Source organism: Ascaphus truei, chromosome 4 (assembly GCF_040206685.1).
Source record: "Ascaphus truei isolate aAscTru1 chromosome 4, aAscTru1.hap1, whole genome shotgun sequence".
In the NCBI taxonomy this organism is placed as follows: Eukaryota; Metazoa; Chordata; class Amphibia; order Anura; family Ascaphidae; genus Ascaphus; species Ascaphus truei.
This window is the reverse complement of record NC_134486.1, coordinates 77,773,716-77,801,505: the sequence shown is the minus strand read 5'-3', so window position 1 is coordinate 77,801,505 and position 27,790 is coordinate 77,773,716. Positions and strand designations below refer to the sequence as shown.

The 27,790-nt window shown below is 38.6% G+C and overlaps 1 protein-coding gene across 6 annotated transcripts in view; it reads left to right on the top strand.

The window, feature by feature from the left end:
* The window catches only part of KIF16B (kinesin family member 16B), a 318,925-nt gene that overhangs the window by 191,794 nt on the left and 99,341 nt on the right, over positions 1-27,790 (top strand). For 3 of the 6 annotated variants that reach the window (XM_075596069.1, XM_075596068.1, XM_075596070.1), the window contains exons 18-22: positions 824-877; positions 16,372-17,727; positions 18,724-18,882; positions 19,262-19,370; positions 20,813-20,863. In XM_075596069.1, the coding sequence (XP_075452184.1) occupies positions 824-877; positions 16,372-17,727; positions 18,724-18,882; positions 19,262-19,370; positions 20,813-20,863 (1,729 nt within the window). Of the gene's footprint in view, positions 1-823; positions 878-16,371; positions 17,728-18,723; positions 18,883-19,261; positions 19,371-20,812; positions 20,864-22,023; positions 24,365-27,790 lie in introns of those variants that run through there. The other 3 variants (XM_075596067.1, XM_075596066.1, XM_075596065.1) reach the window with 3 other exon arrangements.

Here is a 27,790-nt window from a genome sequence, read left to right as displayed (position 1 = left end):
TTCACACTGATGATACCCATTAAGGTTGAAACATGTCTGTGAATGGCTTTCTGGCTTTGCATCTGATTCCCATGCTGTGTTTTAAAGCTGTGTTAACAGCAAGCATTAGCTTATATGGGCTCCATGTAACAATGGTTTGTCAGACAAAAGGTGACACGTGTGCTCATTTGCATGTCATTTCCCAGAATCCCTTGCTGCAGTGGAAGCACTGTATGCTGGGGATAATGGTGAAAGGCAGGGTTGCAGACCTGCCTAAGACACGTGACTGTGCTCACAGGTGATCTTATTATTTGCTATACACATATATACACCACACCCATACAAGAAATGTTTCTGATCTCTTTCAACATAGTATTTCTTCATGAGTTCCTGTGATGCTTTGTTTTAAAATGTATTAGTATTTTTTTTATTTTTTTTTGCCTTTTTCTTAATTGATCACTTTGCTTTCTCTCTACCTCCGGTGGCAGCCTTTTCCCTGTAAAAGGACCAATCTTTCTAAGGTAGAGAAACTCAATTTCTATGTATTGATTGCCATGTCTGAATGTAGTGAACTTGCAAAGACTGTGCTAATCATTTATCAGTCCTATTTAACCATACCACTTTAATAGTGTCTTCTGAGAAATTCATTTACATTTCGACTTTCAAATTGGTATGCCCAGCAGCTGAAAATCTAATTAGTAGCCATTTTTCATTTCCATGAAACTGAAAAAACGCTTGTTTTTATACTTTGTATAAATCATTTCTTTCCATGGTCTCCATCCATTGTTAAATGTGTTTTCATGCATCTTTTCATTTGTAAATAAATGTATCTTCTCGTTACTAGACTGGAATTTGAAAGGCAACAAAGAGAAGAACTGGAGAAGCTGGAAAATAAAAGGTAAAGTAATGTTTAAAAAAAACAAATAAACAAAAAAAACATAGCATTGCATATTGTTCCAGTTCTACAAAATATTTTACAATTAAGATACATTGAGGAATTAACTGATTTGATAATATAGTACAAGCAGCCCATACAGTAAGTAATTACTTGCCCTACTGAGCTGCTCCTGCATTTAAGGATTTTGGTTCATTGGGTTTTTCATAGTGTGGGCATGGTCCTGTATGTAATTGAAATCATTGTCGTCACGTACTGCACACCTGTGAGCATGTGACCTGCATATGGGACAAGGGTTAATACACAGCTACCTAGTTGACACACTTTTCACCTTTCGCAAAGATCCCTCAAATGAACAATATCTCCCTTCAACCCGTCCCAATATACCATCTGTCACTAATGGCACACAAGTGAGCACATGATTTAGATATGCAACCAGGGTTAATACAGTACACACGACTACTTTAGCCAACTCCCCTTTCTCCTGCGTAAGGTACTTCAAATTAGTTAATATTTACCCCTTACATGATTGCACTCATATCCATCCACTTCCACCACCCAAGAAATGTGCAGACAAAAATATGTATTTGCAATAGTCTAAGGTCCCTGTTTATTAAAGAAAAAACTATGCCCTTAACACGCAACAATCTGTTGTAGCAAAATGTGTCCAAAAATGTACGTTACTCTATTTAAAGCGTGCAAACAGTTCATTCAGAGCCCAAAGCATCACTTATTAAAGTTTGGCATTAATATCCAAAAAGACAGTGCTTCATTTTAAGAAAATTGATTATTACAACAACATAAAGTTACAAAAAAATACTGACCAGTGTCTTAAAATAAAAGGATAAAGCATAAATAGAAATCCCTATACTGTACTTTACCATATGTAATAGGTTTCCCCAGAGAGGTCACTGGGGTAGGAAAGATGAGAACTCACATGTCTGATCCCAAAACACACCTTGTTGAATTCTCATTAAAAGAAGGGCTTTATATTCTAACTCCCCTTCATTGAGAACACCATAAATCCATCCCTGTCATCAATTAACCACTGGGTTGACAGTTTTACGACTTAGAAGAAAAAACTCCTTGTGACGTTTTAAACCTGACTGAATATATAAAATACCTCATATCTTAATTTTTCAAATACTTAGTCAAACGTGAGTCATATCAATCGATTCAGGCGAGCGGAATGTAACAATACTCATTTTGGCGCAGCCAAAAGGCGTGAGCCGTTTGCTGCCGTTCGCTGATGTTAGTTGATGTTAAAGTGATGTTGAAGCTGCTCTATTTCTATCTGAAACACATAAGCCCTTTATCCCCTGTACCCAATTTTCCAACTTTATCTGTCCATGAAATGTCTATGAATTACCTGTATAACCCTGTTCTTTTATCGTAACCATGTATTTTTTATAACTCTGTGCCCAGGACATACTTGAAAACGAGAGGTATCTCTCAATGTATTACTTCCTGGTAAAACATTTTTATAAATAAAAATAAATAAATACATTTTGACAGGCGTGCTCCTAAATTACAGTGACACGGATATCCACCTTGCCACCTCCTAAACATCAAGTGTTTGACCTTATTGCATGTCTGCTTGCAACAAGTACAACTATTAAACTTTATTCCTCAGAATTGATGTCATCACATGTTATCCTCATTTTTATAAAATCCTCAAACTAAGTGATGACTTGTTTGTCACCTCTGTGATGCACGAGGGATATTTCAAGAATGTTACGGTTTTCTTTGAGGCTGACAGGCCATGATCTTGCTATCGTGTCTTGCCTTTCAAACTACACATTTTTCACTTTTTTAGTGGGCCATCTGGGGGATAGCCCCTTCACCTCCCCCAATTAAGCCCTCTGTGTAGATCAGCACAGACACAGGAATGCTCTGTCATACAAAAACAGATATTTTTATTTTTAAGTCAAACTGTAGCCACATTAACCCGTGAGGTACCAAATTAATTAAAATACTTAATAGCCCCAGCCATTTTTATTACAATAGCCTTTTTGGGGGGATTAAACTAAAAATATTTTACCTACAGTACGTTCAAATGCAATATAGAGTTTCTACGAGAGCTTATTAATTAAACGGTGATGGTGCCGATGAGGGCATTGTGACTCTGAAACGCCCATTGAAGTAAATTGCAGTTTAATGAATTACTTCCAGCTCTCTCCCCAGCACACGAACACTAGAGTTCTGACAACACCATTATATAGGGGTCTGTGTTCCGTTCCACTTTGGAGCACTCAGCTCACCCTTTTGGCAGTTAGGCATTTTAATATGGTAGGCTGAATACCTGGACCATGGGAAAATTAGGAAATGTTAATTTTGTAAATATTTTTCCTCACATTTTATAAATACAAAAAATACTGATTTGGGTGAAGGCTGTCATAGAATAGAATTAACACTCAAACCACTTGTGCTTTTTTTGAGATGCTAAATGCTTTTATATGCCAAAAATATTTATATGACCAGATTTTTTTTTTTCCGTCACATTTTTGCAAATGTTCAAATTTTTTTCCGCTTTCAAATATCAGCTATTTTTAAATGTTGTTACATTTTTAAAACCGTTTGTGGCAGTGATTTTGCCGTGAAATTTAAGTTATACAAAAAATGTGTCCATCTCTACTTGCAATGGCTCCCTCACCAATTGCTTGAGGGATGTCCCCTTGCATGGAGTCCAGGATGTTCCTGCAGCAGCTGTCCACATCGGGTAGATTGAAGTATCTCATAATGATTCTCTCCTTTAATTGCCATCATAGTGATGTCCTCTGTTAAACTAGTAATTTCTCTTTTTGTCCTGGTGGTCTGTAGATCACCCTGGTGCCAATGACCTTCTCACCAGGTTCTACAGTACGGTAACTATTTGTCAAATTGTACAGGCTAAAAAAAAATAAGTAGTTTTATTTTACCATACTCATCAGCACAATACTGAGCGATTCGGTCTAGAAACACTAGCCAAGTGCAATATATTACGTTTATAATTTATAGGTTTTATATGGTTTTCAGAACCAAACAATGTTTTTACCAAACATCTTAGTCTTTTGCAATTTATTCTAACTATCTGTAAAATATAACTGGAGTGAAAGCGTGAAAGTTAATGTCTGTTCATACTGTACATTCATGTCCCCAATACAGGGTTTGTTTTGACTTTTAAGTGCCAACCCCAATTTGGCTCCTTAACCATTCAAAGCCAAACATTTTCTAGTATTTCCTGTTGCTCAAATGTTTGTTTCTATTTGTTTTGTGATATCGGTCAAAGTATTATGTTTTTAACTGCGTTTTGCAGTTTTGTTTTCTATGAGTTTTCCAGCATGAAACGTACTGTAAAACGAGCATCACCCCCATTTTAATGTACCCCAAATGGCATAGCTTCATTTACACTTGATGTTTTAAAGGGGCAATCCCTCATAGGACCAAAGTGAACTAAAGCCAGTGGCAAGTTTAAGGGGTCTTATCTGGATAATTAATACTTTTTTTTTTTTTTTTGCCAAATCTGAAACGTTTAAGTATTTAACTTTATAAAATAAATGTAAGACTTGGGAGGGGTCTGATTTACTTTGTGTGTGATGCCACTATATTTTCAGCAAGTGCTTTTCCTCCCTCCCATTTAACTTTACTGTTTTCTGATCAGGACTGGGTTGGGTAAGTGTGTATAGGGAAGTGTTTGTCAGTCATGTGTTTTCTTAGATGCCCCTAAGAAATGCCGACTGTGAGATTGTACCTTTAATCGATAGATTAGAGAAAAGTGACGGTTGTTCCCAAAGTGCCATGCAAAAGTTGCAACAGCAGAGACTATATGATGATATTGATGTTTTTAGTTTCCTGAAAGGAATATACAAGATTGTTTACTGCATGGCTTACCTTGTATGGTCTGAACGTTTTTCCAATTTACAACTCATTGCTAGTTAGATAAAATATATTCATTTAAACAATTTTAGTATTACACATCACTTTACACTATAAAATTAGACGTAGGCTGGATTGGAAGTCCTGAATTTTCAGTAAATGGGAGCCTCATATAAAAGGGAATATTCTAAAAGGCCAGCTCAAATATTTGAATGGTTCAAATTGCCAACACATTTTGGTTGGATTATGTTCTTGCTTAGGACATTAAGTATTATGATCACAGAGTCTCTTGAATTTGTTCCCTCTGTTCCATGTTGACAGAAATTACACCATAGTTTAAGGAAGCATAAAATAGTGCTTACAGTTGCATGTCTTACTGTTAAAATATATAAATTGCATACTTTTATTTTTCTGATTAATGTTAAGCCAATAAGCATTGTAACTGTACATAAATATAAACCATTGCCAACAATTTGCCTAGCATGTAGGGCTGTTTTAATGTCCTTAAGTGTGTGTGTGTTGTGACACAGTCCCAGGATATTAGGCAGCTTTCTGCCCGATTTAGGTCAAAGTGCAGAAATAGTCTAAAAGGATCCATTCCACACCTTCACTTTTACTGAGGCTGGTAGATAAAGAATCCAGGCCATAGTTTATAGTGGTTCTGGTTCCCCCTCACCTGCTCACCTAATTACAGGAACACGTATTTAGGGCAGAAAGGTTTGCCATTTCAGTCTCTCAACTAGAGCCTGGAGGCTAGGGTTATCGCCGCTCTCCTGCATCCAGTTCGGGGAGGACGCCCCCTTCAAGTATCGCAGTACCCAGAAGATTTGCCTGGACTCACTTTGGACTGAGTTCTAACCACTACAATCAGTCTCTCGCCTGGAGGCTGGGGGCATGCTTCTCCCCTGTATCCAGTTCGGGAAGGACACCCTCTTCATGTGTTGCAGTATCCGGAAGGATTGCAGAGAATCTATTGGGACGCCGTCCCCTTCTATAAGATAATAAATCAATCTATATGTCTGTGCCTAAAGACTGTGGATATTATTAAGTATATAGTAACCGTAAACAGGAGTATGTTTAAAATGGGAACCAGGTTAGTTGGCCAGTAACAATTAGAGAGGCTTATGCTGCTGTATAGTTAGTTTCCCTAAAAGGGATAGGTGTTATTTTTATGATTTTGTTTCTTAAAGTGACAGGGTGACTGAAACATTGAGTGTCACTAATGTAAGGTCAATGGCTGAGTGCCCAAATATGTACCTGTTGAAACTGCAGTCCCCTATTGGGACGAAATAAAACAAGCAGAAGCCTGAATTAGGAAATATAATGCTTTGTATTACCCTGTTATTACTCTAATTAACCCTAGAAGACTGTTGTGAAGAACCCAGACAGACGTCTGCGCTACAAAAGAGGGACCTTTGTCACAGTGCATATTAAAAAAAGCATTTGATCCTGTCTACACTGGCGACACACTTTATTCGAGCTCGGCTAGTCCCACGAATTCGGGTATACCCGGGTGTATTGAGGTTTGTGACTGTTTTCTGCCCGAGTGCATTGAGTTATTTTCAGGCCGGGATTGAAGCATTTTATTCCAGCTGGCTGCAATACTGCACAGTATATATATATATACTGCATTACAATTCATGAATTTATGCCATCTGGTAGACACGCGAAGCATTGCAGCCTATTAAATCCTAATCATTATCATTTAACAGATCAGCCGTCCATCAGCCAGGCATGAACCCAGGCTGGGAAGGCAAATGCAACGGGGCTTGTCAGAGGTGAGGAGCGGCGCATTCCAGGTATCTGCCAGGTACATACCGGGTATTTGCTCGGATAAAGTGTGTCGGTGCAGTACACTTAACTGATTTTAAATGCATTAAGAAGACCGTGTTGCAGAAGTGTACATTGATATTATAATGAGCATTTACAAGAATTCCACATCAACCATTAGATTACGTTAAGATACTGTACAAGTAAGATCAAGATCAGCAATTTGGTGCAACAGGGAGACAGCATGTCACCAAAGCTTTTCACAGAAACATTTGAAAGATTGGTCAACACATTGAATTGTGAGAAAAAAGGAATCAAAATCAACTGAATATTTAAGTCAACGATTTTCAGATCTTTTTCCAACGAAGTCCAAAAGAAAGAGAACTTGCCAAAGAAAGCCGGCCTTTATATGAATCTCCACAAGACTAACGTGATTTTCAACAAATGTGTAAACTCTGCAAAGATCTAAATAAATGTAATAGAACTAGAAGAACTTGAAGACTTGGCTGACAAGTAAGAATGGGTGAGAACCTTTTGATGAAATCAATTGAAAAATGTAGATAGGTTGGTGGGCAGTTGGAATAAGCAAGACCATCTTTCAAGCAATCTTAACACTATAAGAGCAAAGTTTTTGACCTGTGTATTCTAGATGTGCTAACGTATGGATGTGAAATTTGGACCCCAACTGTGAAGATCATTTAGACGCTTCAGACAACTCAAAGTAGTATAAAGAGAGAAATGCTGGATATTTCCCCATCACAGTACAGAAAATGAATGCGAATGGGGAATAAAGGATACCTGGCACTCAAATGTCAATTAGTCCATGGAATGGAAAAGTCCCTTATGATGCCCCCCTTGATAGTCCAAAATCTTGAACAGTTGGAGTGGAGGGTCTTGACTGGCCAAATAAGGATGTTCCCCCTATATGAAGTTAAAAAGGACACACCATAGCGCAGTACATCAAAACTTTACATATACTCAAATGAACCATGCATAATGCCTACTTACAAGAAATCTCTTGTTAAGATGTGGTTGAGAGAATCTGTGCTTTGTCCTCTTCTACTGCTGACACGAATCCCACGTGTGGCTCCTCAATCTCCTGCACCCCTGGTGCTTTTAGGACTCATAACCGCAGATGGCCCCAATGTGGAGAGAGAAGGAAGCAGAGATGGTGTAGACTGCACAACAATTTATTAAAACACTGGCTAACATAAGCCAAATAAACACTCGCATGTCGTCCACAACTTGTGCAGAAGTCTCTAACCCTACAGCCCAACCACGGCGGTGACGCTGTCCCTCTGTAGCTGCTAGCACACTCACGCTGCCTGCTGTCGACCGCAGTGTGTTACAGCGCTTGGCTGGGTGACATCACACTCTAAGCGCCGCCTGTGTTGCTGGAGACTCCCCTGCCGACGGATCCTCTAAGCTCCTCCCACCCCAACGCGTTTCGTGACGTGGGGACGTCACTTTGTCAGAGGAATGTGGAGCTGTTCTCAGTCTGCTCTATTTATACCCTAAAATGGTATTAACCCCTTACAGTGCAATCATGACAATTGGCATATACAATTTGAACAATTTGCATACATAACACATTGTCAAAGACTGGCAATGTTTAAAAAGATTGACAATGTTTAAGAATACTTAAAAATACTTTTGTTATTTCCACATAGGCGTTTTATCACATGTCCCTAGGGATTGGAAAGGTTTATAACCCCAGGGATACAGAGACATGTTTGTTATACGCTTTCTGCATGATGCACTTTAATGAGATTAGGTGCATAGTGTGATGATGCCCCATGAAAGAATACATCACGTCACCCAGTCAAGCACCGAAACACACTGCGGTCGACAGCAGGCAGCGTGAGTGTGCTAGCAGCTACTGAGGGACAGCGTCACCGCCGTGGTTGGGCTGTAGGGTTAGAGACTCCTGCACAAGTGGCGGACGGCATGTGAGTGTTTATTTGGCTTATGTTAGCCAGTGTTTTAATAAATTGTTGTGCAGTCTACACCATCTCTGCTTCCTTCTCTCTCCACATTGGGGCCATCTGCGGTTGTGAGTCCTAAAAGCACCAGGGGCGCAGGAGATTGAGGAGCCACAAGTGGGATTCGTGTCAGCAGTAGAAGAGGACAAAGCACAGATTCTCTCAACCACATCTTAACAAGAGATTTCTTGTAAGTAGGCATTATGCATGGTTCATTTGAGTATATGTAAAGTTTTGATGTACTGCGCTATGGTGTGTCCTTTTTAATTACATATAGGGGGAACATCCTTATTTGGCCAGTCAAGACCCTCCACTCCAACTGTTCAAGATTTCGGACTATCAAGGGGGGCATCATAAGGGACTTTTCCATTCCATGGACTAATTGCCATTTGAGTGCCAGGTATCCTTTATTCCCCATTCGCATTCATTTTCTTTCCTGTCTTGGGGAAATATCCAGCATTTCTCTCTTTATACTACTTTGAGTTGTCTGAAGCGTCTAAATGATCTTCACAGTTGGGGTCCAATTTTCACATCCATACGTTAGCACATCTAGAATACACTGGTCAAAAACTTTGCTCTTATAGTGTTAAGATTGCTTGAAAGATGGTCTTGTTTATTCCAACTGCCCACCAACCTATCTACATTTTTCAATTGATTTCATCAAAAGGTTCTCACCCATTCTTACTTGCCAGCCAAGTCTTCAAGTTCTTCTAGTTCTATTACATTTATTTAGATCTTTGCAGAGTTTACACATTTGTTGAAAATCACGCTAGTCTTGTGGAGATTCATATAAAGGCCGGCTTTCTTTGGCAAGTTCTCTTTCTTTTGGACTTCGTTGGAAAAAGATCTGAAAAATCGTTGACTCAAATATTCAGTTGATTTTGATTCCTTTTTTCTCACAATTCAATGTGTTGACTAATCTTTCAAATGTTTCTGTGAAAAGCTTTGGTGACATGCTGTCTCCCTGTTGCACCAAATTGCTGATCTTGATCTTAATTGTACAGTATCTTAACATAATCTAATATTTGATGTGGAATTCTTGTAAATGCTCCTTATAATATCAATGTACACTTCTGCAACATGGTCTTCTTAATGCATTTAAAATTAGTTAAGTGTAGACAGGATCAAATGCTTTTCTTAATATGCACTGTGACAAACGTCCCTCTTTTGTAGCGCAGAAGTCTGTCTGGGCTCTTCTCGACAGTCTTTTAGGGTTAATTAGAGTAACAACAGGATAATACAAAGCATTATATTTCATAATTCAGGCTTTTGCTTGTTTTATTTCGTCCCAATATGGGACTGCAGTTTCAACAGGTACATATTTGGGCACTCAGCCATTGGCCTTACATTAGTGACACTCAATGTTTCAGTCACCCTGTCACTTTAAGAAACAAAATCATAAAAATAACATCTTTCCCTTTTAGGGAAACTAACTATACAGCAGCATAAGCCTCTCTAATTGTTACTGGCAAACTAACCTGGTTCCCAGTTTAAACATACTCCTGTTTAGGGTTACTATATACTTAATAATATCCACAGTCTTTAGGCACAGACATATAGATTGATTTATTATCTTATAGAAGGGGACGGCGTCCCAATAGATTCTCTGCAATCCTTCCGGATACTGCAACACATGAAGAGGGTGTCCTTCCCGAACTGGATACAGGGGAACAGCATGCCCCCAGCCTCCAGGCGAGAGACTGATTGTAGTTGTTGGAACTCAGTCCAAAGTGAGTCCAGGCAAATCTTCTGGGTACTGCGATACTTGAAGGGGGCGTCCTCCCCGAACTAGATGCAGGAGAGCAGCGATAACCCTAGCCTCCAGACTCTAGTTGAGAGACTGACATGGCAAATCTTTGTGCCCTAAATACATGTTCCTGTAATTAGGTGAGCAGGTGAGGGGGAACCAGAACCACTATAAACTATGGCCTGGATTCTTTATCTACCAGCCTCGGTAAAAGTGAAGCTGTGGAATGGATCCTTTTAGACTATTTCAGCACTTTGACCTAAATCGGGCAGAAAGCTGCCTAATATCCTGGGACTGTGTCACAACACACACACACACACTTAAGGACATTAAGTCAAGTGTCCCGGACCCGGTCGCAGTGGGCTGGCTGTCCTCTAGTTACCGCCGGGGCCGGCTCTCCCCCGGATGTGCGACGACCTTACTAACACTGTTCCACTGTCCATTCACTCTGTATCTCTGGCGGGTTACCATGGTAACCAGGAGATAGTGTATGCGCATGAGCCGGGATCGACTCTGTGACGCCGGTCATGTGAGGAAACGTTGTGACGTCGGCAGAACCCAGATGTGGATGGCCTGGGATTGCGCCGTGACGTACGGCATACACCGGAACAGAGCGGGACATTTATAAAGGATGGTAAACACATAGGACATAACAGAATCTTCTGAGGAAGCTCTTAATGGACCGAAACGTATAGGGCGGCGCCTGCACTAAGTATCTCCAGCATTGGAAGGGCGTCCGGTAATGGAGAGCTGCAGCTTATTTTTGGCATCTTCCCCCAATTTTTGTAACATCACCTGCTCTGACGGCCGTGGAGCAGGAACAACGGAGGAGGAGTGCTGCTGTGTGTTGTCTTTTATGACCCAGGGTGGTCTGAATGCTCTTCCCAAAGCTGCTTATGAAAGTGCTTTACTTTGTGATATTAATTTGATAAAGCATACAGTACTTCACTATTATTGCTTGTCTTCTATGAGTGATTCCCCTCCCCCCTCTTCTCAACTGTTATTGACCTTTATGCTGTTATGGGTGTCTGTATACAATTCTGAAATCACTACAATAGTTGGTCACTCGTAATAACCTCAAAGCCTGATTATCATTTGGAACATGAGTGGAAAACCACACATTCCAGATTTTGTGTTATCATTATTACTACAGCAGAGACTGCGACTATTCTAACACAAACCAGTGGCAATCGCCAAAAAGACCCAGTTACATGCTGGATACATGCCTTAAACTAGACCCAGCATTTCTTCATTGATTAATGGCCCATCAGATTAACAGCGGGGGTTCCTGGCAGTCCCATTCAAATTGAATGGGACTGCCAGGGATCTCTGCTGTGTTAATCCTATGGGTCACTAGTCAATGCAGAAATGCCTTAAACTTGCCTTAAACTAGCCAGGTTACACCCAGCACATACCCAGAATGTAACTGGGCTAGTTTAAGGCAAGCCTTAGAATAGTTGTGGTCTCGTCTGTATATTGCACTATTTTTTTCCTTTGTTTTTTCTATTTTATTTGTTCTTTGATATATTTGTGCCCCGTGTTCTGCTGCCCATCTCTGTTTCTGGACTTGGAAAGTCCTTTTTGGGAACTGCATTATTGCCAAGGATGGTGTAATTACTGTATATATTTTAAATATTTATCACTAATCGCCACAAGTGTTCTACACACTTTTTATTATATTACTGTGCTATTTACGCATGCACTATTTGTTTGTGTAACACTGTCCCACGCGGAGCTTCTGACGCCGACACGTGCTGGGCCTCTCTGATGTTGGCGCATGCGAGAAGAAAGCTGAGTTTCCGGCTTGCACTGGCATGAGAGGGAGGTCCAGTGCTCTCCGGGGTCAGAATCTCGGTGTGGGATAGTGTTGGTGAGGGAGGCCCTTAGCTGGGTGAGAACCAGTCTGGCAGCAACTTCAGGAATGTCAGCCAGCTCCCTCCACAGCCACCGGGCTCGATAGAGTCCTGAGACCATCTCCAAGGTAAGGCTGTATTTTGTATGTATGTGGGGGCTGTTATTAAAAAAAAAAAAAAAAAAACACCCCCCAAATACATATATAATTTAAAAAAATGTATTTGAGGTGTTTTTTTAAATTTAAATATGTATTTGGGGGGTTATATATATTCGTTGTGTGGGTGTTTATATGTATTTTTATTGTATATACAGTATGTATTTTATGTATGTGGGGATGGGGGGGAGTTTTGGTATGTTTTTGGTTGTGTAGGTTTTTTTTAAATGTATTTGCGTGGGGTCAGAGTTTTTTGTATGTATTTGGTGGGTGTTTTTTTATGTATTTGGGGAGTGTTTTTTTTGGTATGTATTTTGTGGGGGGGATGGAATGATTCAGGAGTGGAGTAGTTGACAGAGGGGTAGAGTGAGGGGGCGAGGGAGTAAGATGCAAGAGAGAGAAATACATGCAAGGCGATGAAGGACTGAGGGACTGAGTGAGTGGGGTAATTGATGGAGGGGGGGACAGTGAGAGGTGAGTGAGGAAGAGAGGGAGTGAGATGGAGTTGAGGAATACATGGGAAGAGGGGGGGAAATAGAAGGGGTTCACGAGGTGTGAAATGGGGTGGCTTGCAAGACCACCGACACAGGGGGTGGGGGAGGGAGGGGGGAAAAGTCCCGGTCATAACTCTGGGCCCTGGGAAATCTGTCTGTGGCCCTGGCTGCTAGCGTTCCGCCTTCTGCCTTGCAAAATCGAAGGCCGGCCCTGCGGTATATACTAATTGCCCATCTATATATAATAGAGACATTATGTCTAATCCCTTAGAGTGATTAATGGCATTTATTAAATGTCAAAGAATACCCAAGAGCATGTGCGCACAATCCACCCCTTTTGCGTCTAAAGCCCTCTCCCTCCTATAACCTTTCTCACTGACTGCCCCACACCTCTGGAATGCCCTTGCCCTCAGTACTGCTGCGGCCAAGTTTATTCGAGCATTTGCCCGTTCTTGGCCGCAGCAGTAGCCTGGCGCGCGCCCGAGTGTGACGGGCGCGCGCCGAAGCAGCGGAAGAGCGCCCTCCGATCGGGGCGCTCTCCCTACCGCTACCGGGTCCGCCGGGTCCCCCGGAACCCCCTGCCGCCGTCCCGCAGATCGCGGGACACCAGGGCTCCCTCGGGGAGCCCTGGACGCGCGTGCAGGGGGCGCAGGCTCCCGAAGACGCGTGACCGCGCGTCTATGACGCGCGGCACGCCGAGGGGCAGCCACAAGCAAGCCGGGAAATATCCCGGCTTGCGGTACCGGCCACACTTTAATAAAGTGTGTCGGTAGTGTACCTGACTAGCACCCTCTCTATCCACAATTAAGACCCATCTTAAAACACACCTCCTTATCAAAGCATATGAGTAGCTCAGTGGCTGATACATTACGCCTCACACATCGACCTTGACCCCTTGCAGGCGCACTTACCAGATCAATTGCCTACTGTCTCTGTACATTTTAATACTTACCAATTAGATTGTGAGCTCTTCGGGACAGGGACTTATTTTCCTAATTTGTCACTTTTATGTCTGAAACATTACGTGTTATTTATATTGTGTTATTTATATGATGGTCACGTGTATTACTGCTGTGAAACGCTATGTATATTAATGGCTCTATATAAATAAAGGCATATATACATACAATCTATTAATAATTTTGGACCTTACAAAATGTATAGATTTTGAGGCCAACACATTTTATCAGCTGGTTAAAGTTCTATTTGAATACCTGTTTAACAATACAATAAGTCAAAATAAATCTGCATAAGGATGCACTATGCAGGGTGAAAAATGTATTTATATATATATTTTTTTTTTATAAAAATGTTTTACTAGGAAGTAATACATTGAGAGTTACCTCTCGTTTTCAAGTATGTCGTGGGCACAGAGTTATAAAAATATATGGTTACATTAAAAGAACAGGGTTAAACAGTCAATTCACAGACATATCATGGACAGATAGTGTTGGAAAATTAGGTACAGGGGATAAAGGGCTTGTGATTTTCCGATTGATATAGAGCAGCTTTAATATCACCAAATGGCTCATACCCTTTGACTGCCCTTCGTCTGCCAACGCAGATGTACACTGGGGTGGTTCATTTTCAATGCAGCTGTGAACAAAAAGTTCTTTGTGTCCTCTTGGCTGATTAACATGCCAGTGGGTGGGGTTGACGTTCCACAAAGTACAAGCAAATGTTAACCCTTAGCACGCTGGTCCTGTGGAGAGGGGAGCAGCTCTTGGGGAGCCCATCAGGCTGTCCGCCTTTGGGTCAAAGGGGTGGTTGAAAATAATGGTTGTATGGAAAGTAATTGTGGGAGGGCGGTGAATCAGAATACTGGGACCAGTTTCCAGTGCTGCACTTGCTTGAACATTGGTATACTTTTGATGTATTTAATTGTGCAAGGAGAAATAAGCCATACTTTTTCATGTTATAGCTGCTGTGCAACTCATTCCTTAGGTCACTGGTGCGCAAACTTTTTCTAGTGCGCCCCTCTGCCTGGTCTACCCCCTGCTCGCACGCTTCCCCCCCCCCCCCCCATCTTTCCTTGTTTCCAGCGTTCTGATGTCACGGCGTCATGTGACGTCACGTTGCCATGGCAATGCAGCGTCATGTGACCCTGTGGCACCAGAAGCTGCCGGAAACAAGGTAAGGGACCTTACAAAGGCCTCATATGCTTCCCTGCATTTAATTTAAATGCTTTGGGGAAGAGTGCGGGGCCCTCTGTAAGTGCCACGCACCCCCCAGTTTGTGCACCCCTGCCATAGGTGAATGGCACCGCCAGTGTAGCCAGTTATTGGGGCATCAGAAGAAGTAATGTAAGACGGTAAAACTATGGACCATTTTCTGCTGTAAGCACAGCTGAAAAAAGGAAAAGTGGACAATAGTACCTTGAAATACTTGTAGGGTTTTAACTGTATTCTATCTCAAATAATCACTTGCTTTCAAGACCAAATATGTGTTTTAGAACTAAAGTACATAATTAGAAACCACAATCTAAGAAATCAAGGGCATGCAAGAAATACGAAAACTATATGTATGATTTATTTCATGCTTTTTAAAGTCTGTTTGTGTTTTTTCCCCATGGGTTATGTTGAGTGCACATAATTTATGTAGTGCTGACTTTATGTACAGCTCTGTAAGTAGTAGAATTTAGAGACCCAATGATTTTCTGTCCAACAGAGTTAACAATCATATTTCTGTGCCTAAGGCATGAGGAGACATTGCACTTGTGAACGTGTACTGTAGTTTTTGCATTAACATATGCTATCCATTTATCTCACACCAAATATGAATATAAACAACCCAACATCATCCTGATTCATTGTATGCGAACCCTTTTATTTAAAAAAAATAAAATTTAAAAAAAAACACCTTGGGTAACTTCACAGTGAAAAACACTTGTTTATTGGACACAGCCTGTGTCATATTTTATTTTGAAAAATAATAGTGGAATGTTTATGACACCGTAACATTGTCTTTTCCTCTACCACTGGTTGTGTGAGTCTGTGTGTGTTCTCAGTCCCACCATGGGAGTTATTCACTAAAGTCCATTGAAGGTTAATGCACCCGATAGTGTTCATTTTAGTCAATGGCAGTTAACGATGGATTGGGTGCATTATAATGCCACCGATCTTAGAATCACCTTCCAAGATGGCTTATGGGAATGTGGTTGTCAATATGAGGAGTTGTTTCGTAACCTGCACAAAGGTGTTTTGCAATCGGAAAATGTGTACTTTATTCCAGTGGTTCTGGCTAATTTTTATTTTGTGGAGGAAGTAAGACTTCTGTTAAAGTCAACTATATTGCACATTACTCTGTGACTGCCCCAATAATCTATGAGCCATCAGAAATGTAATAATAGTAATACTGGGTCAATAGGAATCCATGATCAAAAACAGTGTGCTAAACATTTTGTAGCCTTGTAGATCCCACTCTATATAAAGTTATTATTTATTTTATTTATTTTTAAAGCAGCACCCAGCTTATTCTTTTTTTTTTTTTTTTTTTGTGTTATAGAGCAATATTGTAAAGCTAAATTATTTAAAAAGGTCTGGATAAATAAATTAAACAGTGTTATATTAGCAGTGTATGTAATTGAACAATTTGAGCATACTTCCATTGTTTCATATGATAGACATATATTTTTATTTTAGGAAACTGATAAAGGAAATGGAAGAGAAGCAGAGATTTGAAAAGGCTGAATTAGAAAAAATGCAACAAGAGGTGGAATCTCAACGTAAGGAATCTGAGATTGTGCAGCTACATATAAGGAAACAAGAAGAAAGCCTTAAACGTCGAAGTTTGGACATTGAAACCAGGCTCAAAGATTTGCTAGCTGAAAAAGAAAAATTTGAAGACGAAAGATTGAGAGAACAGCAGGAGCTAGAACTGCACAAAAAGGAACGGGAAGAAAAATGTTTTGTAAAAGTTCAAGAAGGTCTTCAGAGACTTCAGGAACTTCACAATACAGAAAAGGCTGAGAAAAGTGAAATATTCAAAGAACTGGAAAAACTTAAGAAGGACAAAGATGAGCAATATTTTAAGCTAGAACTGGAAAAGAAGAGACTAGAAGAGCAAGAAAGAGAACAGCTGGAGCTTGTGGTTCGTCTGGAAGAACAGCTTCGGGAGAAACAAGAAATGATTCCACTTCTCAAAAGAGGTGATGCCCTGAGGTTAGAAGAAGAAATAAGGGTTCTTGAAGATGTCAGGGAAGATCTTTTACGAGCGAAGGAAGCTAGATCAGAAGGGGATGAAGATCCCCAAGAGGTAGAAAAAGCAACACATAAATACATTCAATTTAAAAAAACGCAGTTGGAGCAGCTTTCAAGTTTAGTGAGCGATTTGAATAGACAAAGAGATGGTCTAGAAAAGGAAGTCATTGCTGACCGTGATATTCTTGGTAGGTTGAGTCTTTCAAATGAAGAGCAATTAGATCTGCATAGGGAAGGAGGAGACTTTGCTCCCGTAACAACACCATTGACAGAAGAATTGGACAAGCTAAAACAAACAGAATATAGACTACGTTTTAAGGAAAGGCAACTCCAATACATAAAGCAAAATCATTTGCCAGCATTATTAGAAGAAAAGCAAAGGGCAAATGAGATTCATGATAGTGATTTGCTTGGGTTAGATAAAACTTTATTTCAAATTGAGAAAGAGATTGAGGAGAAATCTGAACAGGTTGCCCAGTTTAGAGCAAGCAGTGACCAATTGCAACAGCTGCAAGAAACGTTTGAATTTACATCCAACATTGCTCGTCAGGAGGAAAAAGTTCGAAAGAAGGAGAAAGAAATTATTGAATCACAGGAGAAACAGCATAGAGAAGCCTTAGAGCAAGCTGTTGCTAAACTGGAAAGACGACATTCCGCGCTCCAGCGCCATTCTACAATAGATGTTGAAATTGAAGAGCAGAAGCGTAAACTTGCTGCATTGGATAACAGTCGGGATCAGGCCGGCCTACAGGCAGGTTTAGAAGCTGAACAGAAGGCTTTGGAACAAGACAGGGAGCGGTAAGTATGGTTAGATTAAAAAATTATAAAACCATTTTAAACAATACATTGTTACTTAAGTTTTGAGTTCTTTAGGATATTTGATAATATTTGTTTTTATATATATATATATATATATATATATATATATATATATATATATCTGTCTCTCTATCTATCTCTATCTATCTATCTATCTATCTATCTATCTATCTCTATGTATCTCTATCTCTCTCTCTATCTATCTCTATCTATCTCTAATAGCCATTACATTACATTAAGCTACCCTTTTTTTGTTTTTCATATTTTTGGTAGAGCAAAACTGACAATTAACCCTAAAAGTTATAGCCCCTACAAATCGAGCGTAGAAGACGCTCTGAAAGCCGTAGTGGAGAGGTGTGGATGGATGTCTTTAGTGACTACATCAATGTTTCTTAACCGTTTTTTAACCCATGTCCCCTTTTGATAAACATAAAAATCACTTACCCCCCCTTTAAACCTGCCTCCCACAATAATTTTATTTGAAAACGAGAGGTAACACGCAATGTATTACTTCCTGGTAAAAACATTTTATAAATAAAAAATACACTGTATTTTATGCTGTATTTTAGTACTAAAATTTATTTCGAAATAAAACATTAACATACCTTAAAACAGAGAAAATGCAATAGCGGTATAAAACGTGGCTGTTCAGTTTGCACAGCGGCACCATCCACATACCAGACAAACTCTACAGCGTAACTCTGAGATCAAGAAAGATAATGGGTGCACAACTGGGCGTCATAGGATGATGCAATAAGCTGCGTACTTTCTATAGTAAGAAAGTAATAGGTATAATTGTTTTTTTGTTTTGTTTTTTCAAATAAATTATAATATAATTTTTTTTTTTTTTAATTACACACGCCTCCCCTGAAATCCTGATACGCCCCCCTGGGGAGGCGCACCCCACCGGTTAAAAATTACCACTCTACATGAATACGACTTTTGAAATTAGGTTGTTTTATGAACTCTATTTAGGTTATCTCATGTAATTGAGCAGCTGAAGCAGAAGATGCATGTAGCTGACCCTCTTTCAAAAAATCTGTCCGGAAGCATGGAAGAAAAAACTTCTCTTGCCAGCTCTTCTGCAAGCCCAGCGAAATCACCGTCACATTTGCTGCCATTGATCGATGACAGGTATATAATCAGATTTCAATCCCGGTCTAAGTAAGCATGAAAAAAAATAAATGGTCATAACTATAATAATCACATGTCATGGATGAAGGCTTTCATCATTTTATAAATATGGTTATAGTTGTAAAATATTATTGTACCAAGAATGTAATTTGCCCTGCTTTTAAAGTATTTATGTGATTATATACAAGATGCCAAGTGCACCGGGTAGTAAGTGGACATAGCTGACAAATATACTTTTTGATTTTACATGTCTTAAATGCTTAGTATATATTTATTTGCAAATCTTAAGTGTGTGAAAAAAGCTTATTGGTCCCCTTACAGTGTGAAAAGTACACTTTATTTTCAAGACCATCTCATTTACGTTTTTAACTGTATTCAGAATACATGCTTATATTGAAGAAGAAGTGCAGAGACGGCTTCAAAGTATTAATCTGCCATACGAAGAAGACAGCAACCCTAGCCTTTCCTATTCTACAGAAACTGTTAAGGTGAGTAGTGTTCCCACATTGCGGTATCATTTTGCAGTGTACATTCTGTGGTCTGTGTACAGTTTGTTGAAATAACATGAACATATTTTTAAAAGCAACTTTGTGTAATATTAGCTGAGGTGCAGCTAGAGGAGTAGTGGAACTTATCCTACTTTTGCTCACACTAGCAAATGATTAATGAAGTGAAATATGGCTTAAATCAACAGGTACTGCAACATGACTTGGTAGGTCTCTGAGTTACCACAAGATTGGAGTTCGCAATACAGTTGTGAATATAAATAGAAAATAAACTGTTTCAGATTGTTCCTGTCAAATACTGCAATATTGAGAGGATTCCCACTTATTCAGAATATGATCTTTGTTAATATATCTCATTTTTGTTTAAAACGAGTGATATATAGGTTTGCGTATCAAAGAAAGGCTAAACATAATAATAATAATACTTTAGTAGTAGTTTGGGCACTGGCTCTTTACATCTACAAACTGCAGATTTTCACCTTTTGAGTTTAAAGCTGCAGACCAAGCAACATACTACGTGTTTTTTTGTGTTTCTCTCTCTCTCTCTCTCTCTTCTCTCTTCTCTCTTCTCTCTTCTCTCTTCTCTCTTCTCTCATATCAAAAAATAAATAGATGATACCGTTCTGTGGCTAACGAAATGCTTTTATTTGTGCGAGCTTTCGAGATACACTGATCTCTTCTTCCGGCGATGTTACAATGAATGAAGCAAAAATATATGTATATATATATATCTCAGTTCTGTACTAATGAGAAAATATTTGCAGCATTTAAAAAAAAAAAGAAATAACTGACATTTTTAATGTATTATAATGTAACAAGCATTTTTTGTTTCTATAGCAACCATTCACAAAGTCACATCCCCTTCCTCTTCTGAAAAAGGCTCTGGCACACCCCTTTTTGAGCCTTGCCCTCTCTCTAGCAGTGGACCAATGGTATATAGTGACTGCCTGGTCACATGATCTTCCCCACAGAACTTTGCATCTTTGGTCCTCTTCTGCTGCACTGATACCATTTAGCAAATCCCCGAGCCGAATCTTCGTCGATCGATCGGCAACTTAGCTAATTATTTATCATTGTGATGCACATATTAAAGTGGGGAAAATGGCAGCTTGGACTGCTGCTTTAAGGGTAAATATCCATAAAACGAGAGGATTCCATTTTTATTAACAATTACATTTATTTTTAAGAGTCATTGAAATGATATAGTAATTGATTTATCTGGAATCATCCTTGTTTTTAGCACCTTAAAGCAAGAGTTTGTTGGAGGATTAATATTTTGTTATAAGAACTGCGCTTATATTTGACAGTTGCATCCTGCAAGAAGTTACTTCAAATAAATAAGTAGTGGCGACGTGTATTATTTTGAGAAAATGTCTTCTAGAGTGTACAGTAGTCTCATATATAAATTATTTTGTTACTTTCAGGACTGTAGCCCATTTCTTAATGGTACAACTCAAAGAAAACTCAAATATGAGGTATGTAATAGTTTTCCCAGTTTTCCTAATTCAAATTATTGCACGTCAATTGGTTAACTATTCTTGATTTGAACTTCATGCAGTGATTGGTTTTAAATTCATAACAATATTAACTATGGTGGAGGTTTATATTTTTACCATCCTTTATTTTTAACAGAATCTGTTTTCAAACTTTAATACTTTTTTAGACTTGTAACACACTGCTAATGTAGACAACAAAATATCAGGGCGCAAACACAAACCTGAGAAAATAAATAGTGATAGGAAATGGCAATGGCTTACTTTTAGGCAAGAAAGGATATGGAGACGGGGGCGGGGATATCCCCTCTAACAGCAAATCTGGAATGGGTTCTCCCTTAGGATATGGGAAGAAAAGGTGAAAAACACAATAGTGTGATATTGTATATCATACTGTATTTATTGAGAGTGAATGAATGGAAACTCACAAACATAAATGAATTTTTGGCCAGCAATATGGTGTGGGTGATCTGGTGTGGGAACCCTCCTGGTCCCAGGCTCAGTCTTCCCTCCGACTTTGGTCTGTAAAAAGCAGTCCTCTTGAGTTAAAAAGTACTTTTGTGTCCTGTATTCTGCTGCAGGAGCTGGCTGGACACTGCTTATGTACCTGTTTTTTTTTCAGTGTTTTGCGTAAGCATGCATTTGAAAATGTATATTCTTCTGCGTGTTGGAGGCAAGTTGAAGTTTGTCAGTGCCATGCTGAATAAATAGAAAGGAAGGGGTTCAGTGTAACAATTGAGTCTAGTCCTGCAAAATATTTTGGAACATAAAGGTTGCAACAAATCTGAAGAATTATTCAGGATAGACTAGCTTATATAGAGAGAAAACGGGTTTAAAAAAAAAATCTTAGAACCATTTTAAGTATGGAATGTTCCTGCCATCTTTTAATTAAAAAAACAAAAACAAAACAAAAAAAACATATTCACAGTTAAACATTATAGACTGATAAAAGACTATAATAAAAGTACAGTGTGCTGTTTATAAATAAAGTGATGGAGGGGAGGATTTTGTCAATTATTATAAATCAACTGGTGATTTCTTCTCCGAAATTAAGCCCTTTATGAATCAACTCCAGTTTTCACTGAAAGGACATTGTGGAAAGGTTGGATTGTTTTCTTTTTTTTTTTTTTTAACATTTTAAGCAGAAAATACAACATCCACAGACATGTTCTATTCCCAAGATGGAAACAACTTCAACATGGCCTTGGAGAGAAGCAAGAATGGCGTACATTGAGAAACAGCGCCTGAAATCTGCGACTGCTAATTCATGTTCTGGCTTTACAAAAATATGTTTTGAATCTCAAGAGAAATATTTGGAAGAAAAGAATGAAAAAGGAAGCAATAGATCATCTATTAACGAATATTTTCACTTTTTGTCTGACACGAAGTGTGAACCGAGTCACTTTCTTAGTACAAATCTCTCTAACAAAAAATACACTCTTCAAAATGTCCCATGTGCGCCTCTAGAAATTCCTTGCCAGAACAAAGGGAAAGATTCAGAAACTGCAGCTTGTGACCATGATTCCTTAAAAGATGAATCTGACTGGACTTTTTTACAGCAGATGACTTCCTCTGAGATGGGGATTGCTGGTAATGAGCAGCCCAAGTTCGAAGATATATTTCAGTCTACTCTCTCTGAGACCAATATCCTTTCTGAAATAGATTTAAAGGAGAATAGCCGTTCCAACCCATTTCACCAGGGTGTCCTTGAACATCCTCATGCTGATCAGCATACAGTTGAAAGGGACTTTGACAGAAACAAAGGTTCTTGGCCAAATGATGTATCGTTAAAGGTTATGGCAAATCATAAATACAGTTTTCAATACCTTTTTAGTAAGCTTACCTGTCTTTGTAAAGATAGCCAGCTGCCAACGATAGAAAATGTTGTGAAACAAGCAAAGGAGTTGTGTAATGTATCTGACAATGCAAGGTACACCCAAGTGCTATCATTCATAAAAAAGATGCCGTTTTTGAAGCATTTGCAGCCGATAGAACCAATTAATGGTGAGGAATGTACAGAATTCCAGGATCATGAGAACAAGGTTAAGTTTTACAGTGTTAGCCAATTAGACGTGTTATCTGTGAAAGCTGGGCAGCCAACATTTTGCGAGCTCTCTCTAAGGAAAGAGACCCTTGATTTTGGGGGTCATCCCATTTACAAATATAAACATGAAGCATTGGAAAGTGGTGATGTATTCAAACAACCATTTGTGCAATTTCCAAAAGAGCATTTGAAACTTCAGAATTATCTTTCAGAGGAACTGTTGGATTACTTGATGTGTGCCTTACCAGAGTTGCGTGTTGACAAGCATGATTTTAAAGGTGCATACTGGCTTTGTGTTGCCAATTGGCTTCAGCCTGAGCCTCAGCCTGCATGTTTACTTTTGTTCAACTCCATTATTTATGTCATAGTATCTTCTAACAGTGCATTAGTGTTGTTCCTTTCCCTTCCACTGACCACTGTGCAAGAAGTTCAGATTTGCTTTGGAGGACAAAGTATACAGCTTATTGGATGTGCCGAAGAATCTATTCTCGCCGTATTTACTTATGACACCCATTACAGTCAGCGGATATGTCAGGACCTTGTAAATATTTTAATGATGGAATCGGACTATGTCAATTGTATAAGTCACCCACTCTTAAAGAAAGATTTGATGCAGCTGTCACTTGACTGGAAGACTGAAGTATCTGACTTTGTTTGCACCAATGGTTTGAAAATGACATGTAGATTCAGGAGCATATTAGTTGATTTGGTGTACCTTCTTCACGAAAATATGAATGACACAAAACCACCCTTAGGAGATGTCCACTTGTTACTATACACAACAGTAAAGGTAGAACATGATTCCAAACACAGTCTTTATAGATCTTTAGCCCTTACTAATACTTCCATAGCTCTCTTACAGGAAGACTGTGTGTTTAATTCATCTCCTAGTTTTTGGTCCACTAATCCTTCATGTTTACAGTTTGACAAAATTCAGCTGCACAATTTGAGTGATCTTAGGTGCATTGTCTTACCAGACAGCGAAGATTTAACCAAAATGACTATGGTGTTCTCTAAAAAGCATCGAGGTTTGAACATTAAACATGACAGCTATATGCTACAAACCATTTCCCCACCACAATTTAAAGTCCATGACACACATGACACAGATGTTTGGAAAATAAATCTGAGTTCAATTAAAGAAGCCCTGTTTCTTATTAATTTTTTATATCATTGCTAAATTATAAAAAAAAAATAAGATAAATGGAATTCTACTGATCAACTAAGCATATTGTAGAATAATGAAACCACAGTGGATCATTGTATGTCGAATAAGTACATTTACTTCATACAGATTTAAACAGATAATATAATGTAAATGAGCAAGATGTGGTCATGACTAGAAAAACATTGACACTTGAAATATATCATGTTTGTTAGCTACATTGTACATTGCCTACAATAATGGAATGATCGTGTGTGTGAATAAATATATATGTATATGTATATATGTATATATATATATATATATATATATATATATATAGATGTATATATATATATATATATATATATATATATATATATGCCTACAATAATGGAATGATCGTGTGTGTGAATAAATATATATATATGTATATATATATGTATATATATGTATATATATATATATATATATATATATATATATGTATCATTTGCCACTGCCGTCATTCCGGGACATTGCAAACAGGACTTGCATTAACATTACTACTTGGTGTCCAGCAAGTATATATATATTGCTCAATCACAGTTACTAGTGGTTACTTTATCTTGTATCTCAGCAATATATCATTTTCCTGTTAGTGATTGTGATGGTACTGCATTGGCTTTCATTATAGATAGCAGTTCTTTAGGTCACCGCATTCAGCTGCCCACCATATATGCTTTTTGACCGGCCGGTCTGTATATTAATGCAGCAGGATGTGCCATTTTCCTGTTTAGCATTACATTTGGTCTTTGTTTATTCTTAGACCACAGCATATGCTATTACTTATTTTTCATGTTTAGGGTATTCCATCAGCTGTAGGGATTCCTTGGGGACTGTTTTAATTTATTTTTGTTTTTGTCGTTTAAATCCTTGTCTTTTTGAATAAACAAATGTATTATTATTTTGCTTGAGTGCTTTCAGTGGGACTGTAGGAGGACATGTGCAGAGGTACACAATGGAGACTGTTGTAAGGTGAAATTATAACAAGGCTTTATTGTGCCTGTTGCTTTAAACAGCAAAAAAATCAACATAAGCGAAATAGTGGGCAAACCAAAAACCCCTAATCATGGAGACATTTATCAATACACATACATAGATAATAGTCTTATACGAAAAAGTCTTATCTGTTAGCTGGACTGCTGTAGGGGAAGCTTCTCTGCTCTCCTGGAACCGCACCCTTGTGTGCACAGAAAATGTCAGGCTCCAGGTTCGAATCTTGTCCTCTTTGTCTTGTGGTCAGCTTGTCGCTCAAGAAATCTGCCCTTCCTTGGTTCAGCCCAGTTGTGGACTAAGGAATCTCTGCTCTGTCTCCAAGTTCAGCTCAGGTGTGAGCAAAGGAGTCTCCCTTCCTGTCTCAAAAGACAGGCTTTTCTAAACCATCTAATCAGGCAGGTGGTGTTAGTTAATTGCCTACCAGCAGTTAACCACCACACTGCTGGATTAGAGGCACAATTGTGAACAGGGATAAGTCCCCTGTTACAGGGACACTTTTCTTTCTTTTCTATATATATATATATATATATATATATATATATATATATATATATATATATATATATACACACACACAGTGGTAGACAAATCACCAAAAAATCTACTCGCTGAACAAAAAAAAAATCTACTCGCCACCTAGTACCACACGTGTGCTGCTTGTGCCAATAGGAGCTCGCCACGATGTTAAAGCCACTCGCCCGGGGCGTGCAAATGTATAGATTTGTCGAACACTGTGTGTGTATATATATATATATATATATATATATATATATATATATATATATATATATATTACACATGCACATACACACACAAGATTCCCAAAGGAAGCACATTGGGTATACCAAGAACAATAATTTAAATTTTTTAATGAAGCAATAAAAACAAGGAGAAAGTGTTTCAAGGTTTCATAGTATAGCCATGTCCCTTGTTTTTATTGCTTCATTAATAAATTGAAATGATTGTTCTTGCTATACCTGTGTGCTCCCTTTGGGAATTTTTCTTGTAGCTTGCACATTACCCTTATCCCTGGAGCACCGCTAGTATTATATAACATTTTCATATCTAGCTTTTGGGTACCATTCATTCAGGCTTGGATGTGGTATTTTCTGTGTTTTTATTTATTTATATATATTATAAAAAAAAGGACGGGAATAAGCTACACTTCTAGTATTAATAATCATTAATTAATAAACTCACTATGCCATAAATATTTCTCTAATATGTGCTATTGTATGGACAATAAAAATTCCATATATATGGGATATGATACAGATTCAAACAAGCAACTGAGAGAAACAATACCAGTCCCTTTGAAAGTCCCAAATACAAGTGAATTAATGTCTAATTCCGGGCATAGGCTGCTTTTGAAGCGGGAGAACCTCCTCCAATAGGAATCTAAAAGAAAAAAGAGGAAAGCGCACGGCCCATAGTGTAAGATTGCTACACATTTATTACAAAAAATGGGGAAGGGGGGAAAAAAGCTCACTCACAAACACAGTATAAAAGAGCAATGTGTGACATTAAAGTCACCGCCTGCTGGAATAGGTACTTCAAGGAGATCCTCCGCGTGTGTTCGTACTTCAGAAGATCTGAAGTTATCTGTTTTGGCCATATTGGGTGTTAGTTATGTGTTCCAACTACAACGCTGGGATAAAATACTTAATATCAGATAAAAATAACCCTCAGAAAGGGATATATATATTTTTTTTTAATGCCTTTATTTTGCTCAGGTTTTGCAGCTGGGAGACTTTACTGCCCCTATTCTTCTTGTTACGCATCTGCCATTTGAGTTACTTGCAACACTTTTCCAATGCACTGTTGATGGAAGAATCGGGCACAACCATCTGAACACACTATGGGGGTTATCCATTAAAGCAATTTACTAAGATAGTGCTGATGGAAGCACTATTGCATGGAAATTCTCATTACAATTTATTATTCGCCCCAATAACTTTCTACAAAAGGGATTTGCTGAAGGGGAGTTTCAGGTTTTTATTGGCATAATCCACAAAATAAAAGATAAGACTTTTCATACTTGTACTAAAAAAATACATCAATCACCAATATTTGACTCATTAAATGAAAGCAATTAATTCAGTTTGATGCTATGATGGACTGAGCCTTTAAATAGTGTTTATAGAAAAGAATTTTAAAAAGTTACAATGATTAGTGTTTATTACATATTTTTCCTTGTGAAATCATGGATACCTCTGAAATCACTAACATTAATCAATCTGTCTCTTCGGACAATTGAGTTTTTGTTAATAGTAAGCTAGCTATGGTAGTCGATAAACTATTACAGGCATACCCCGCTTTAAGGACACTCACTTTAAGTACACTCGCGAGTAAGTACATATCACCCAATAGGCAAACGCCAGCTCACGCATGCGCCTGTCATCACGTCCTGAACAGCAATACCGGCTCCCTACCTGTACCGAAGCTGTGCGCAAGCGGGGAGACTATAGAGCCTATTACAAATGCGTTATTTACATCAGTTATGCACATATATAACGATTGCAGTACAGTACATGCATCGATAAGTGGAAAAAGGTAGTGCTTCACTTTAAGTACATTTTCGCTTTACATACATGCTCCGGTCCCATTGCGTACGTTAATGCGGGGTATGTCTGTATAGAAATTAAGTTAGTTATTACCATGTCATTGTATTATTTTCTATCAG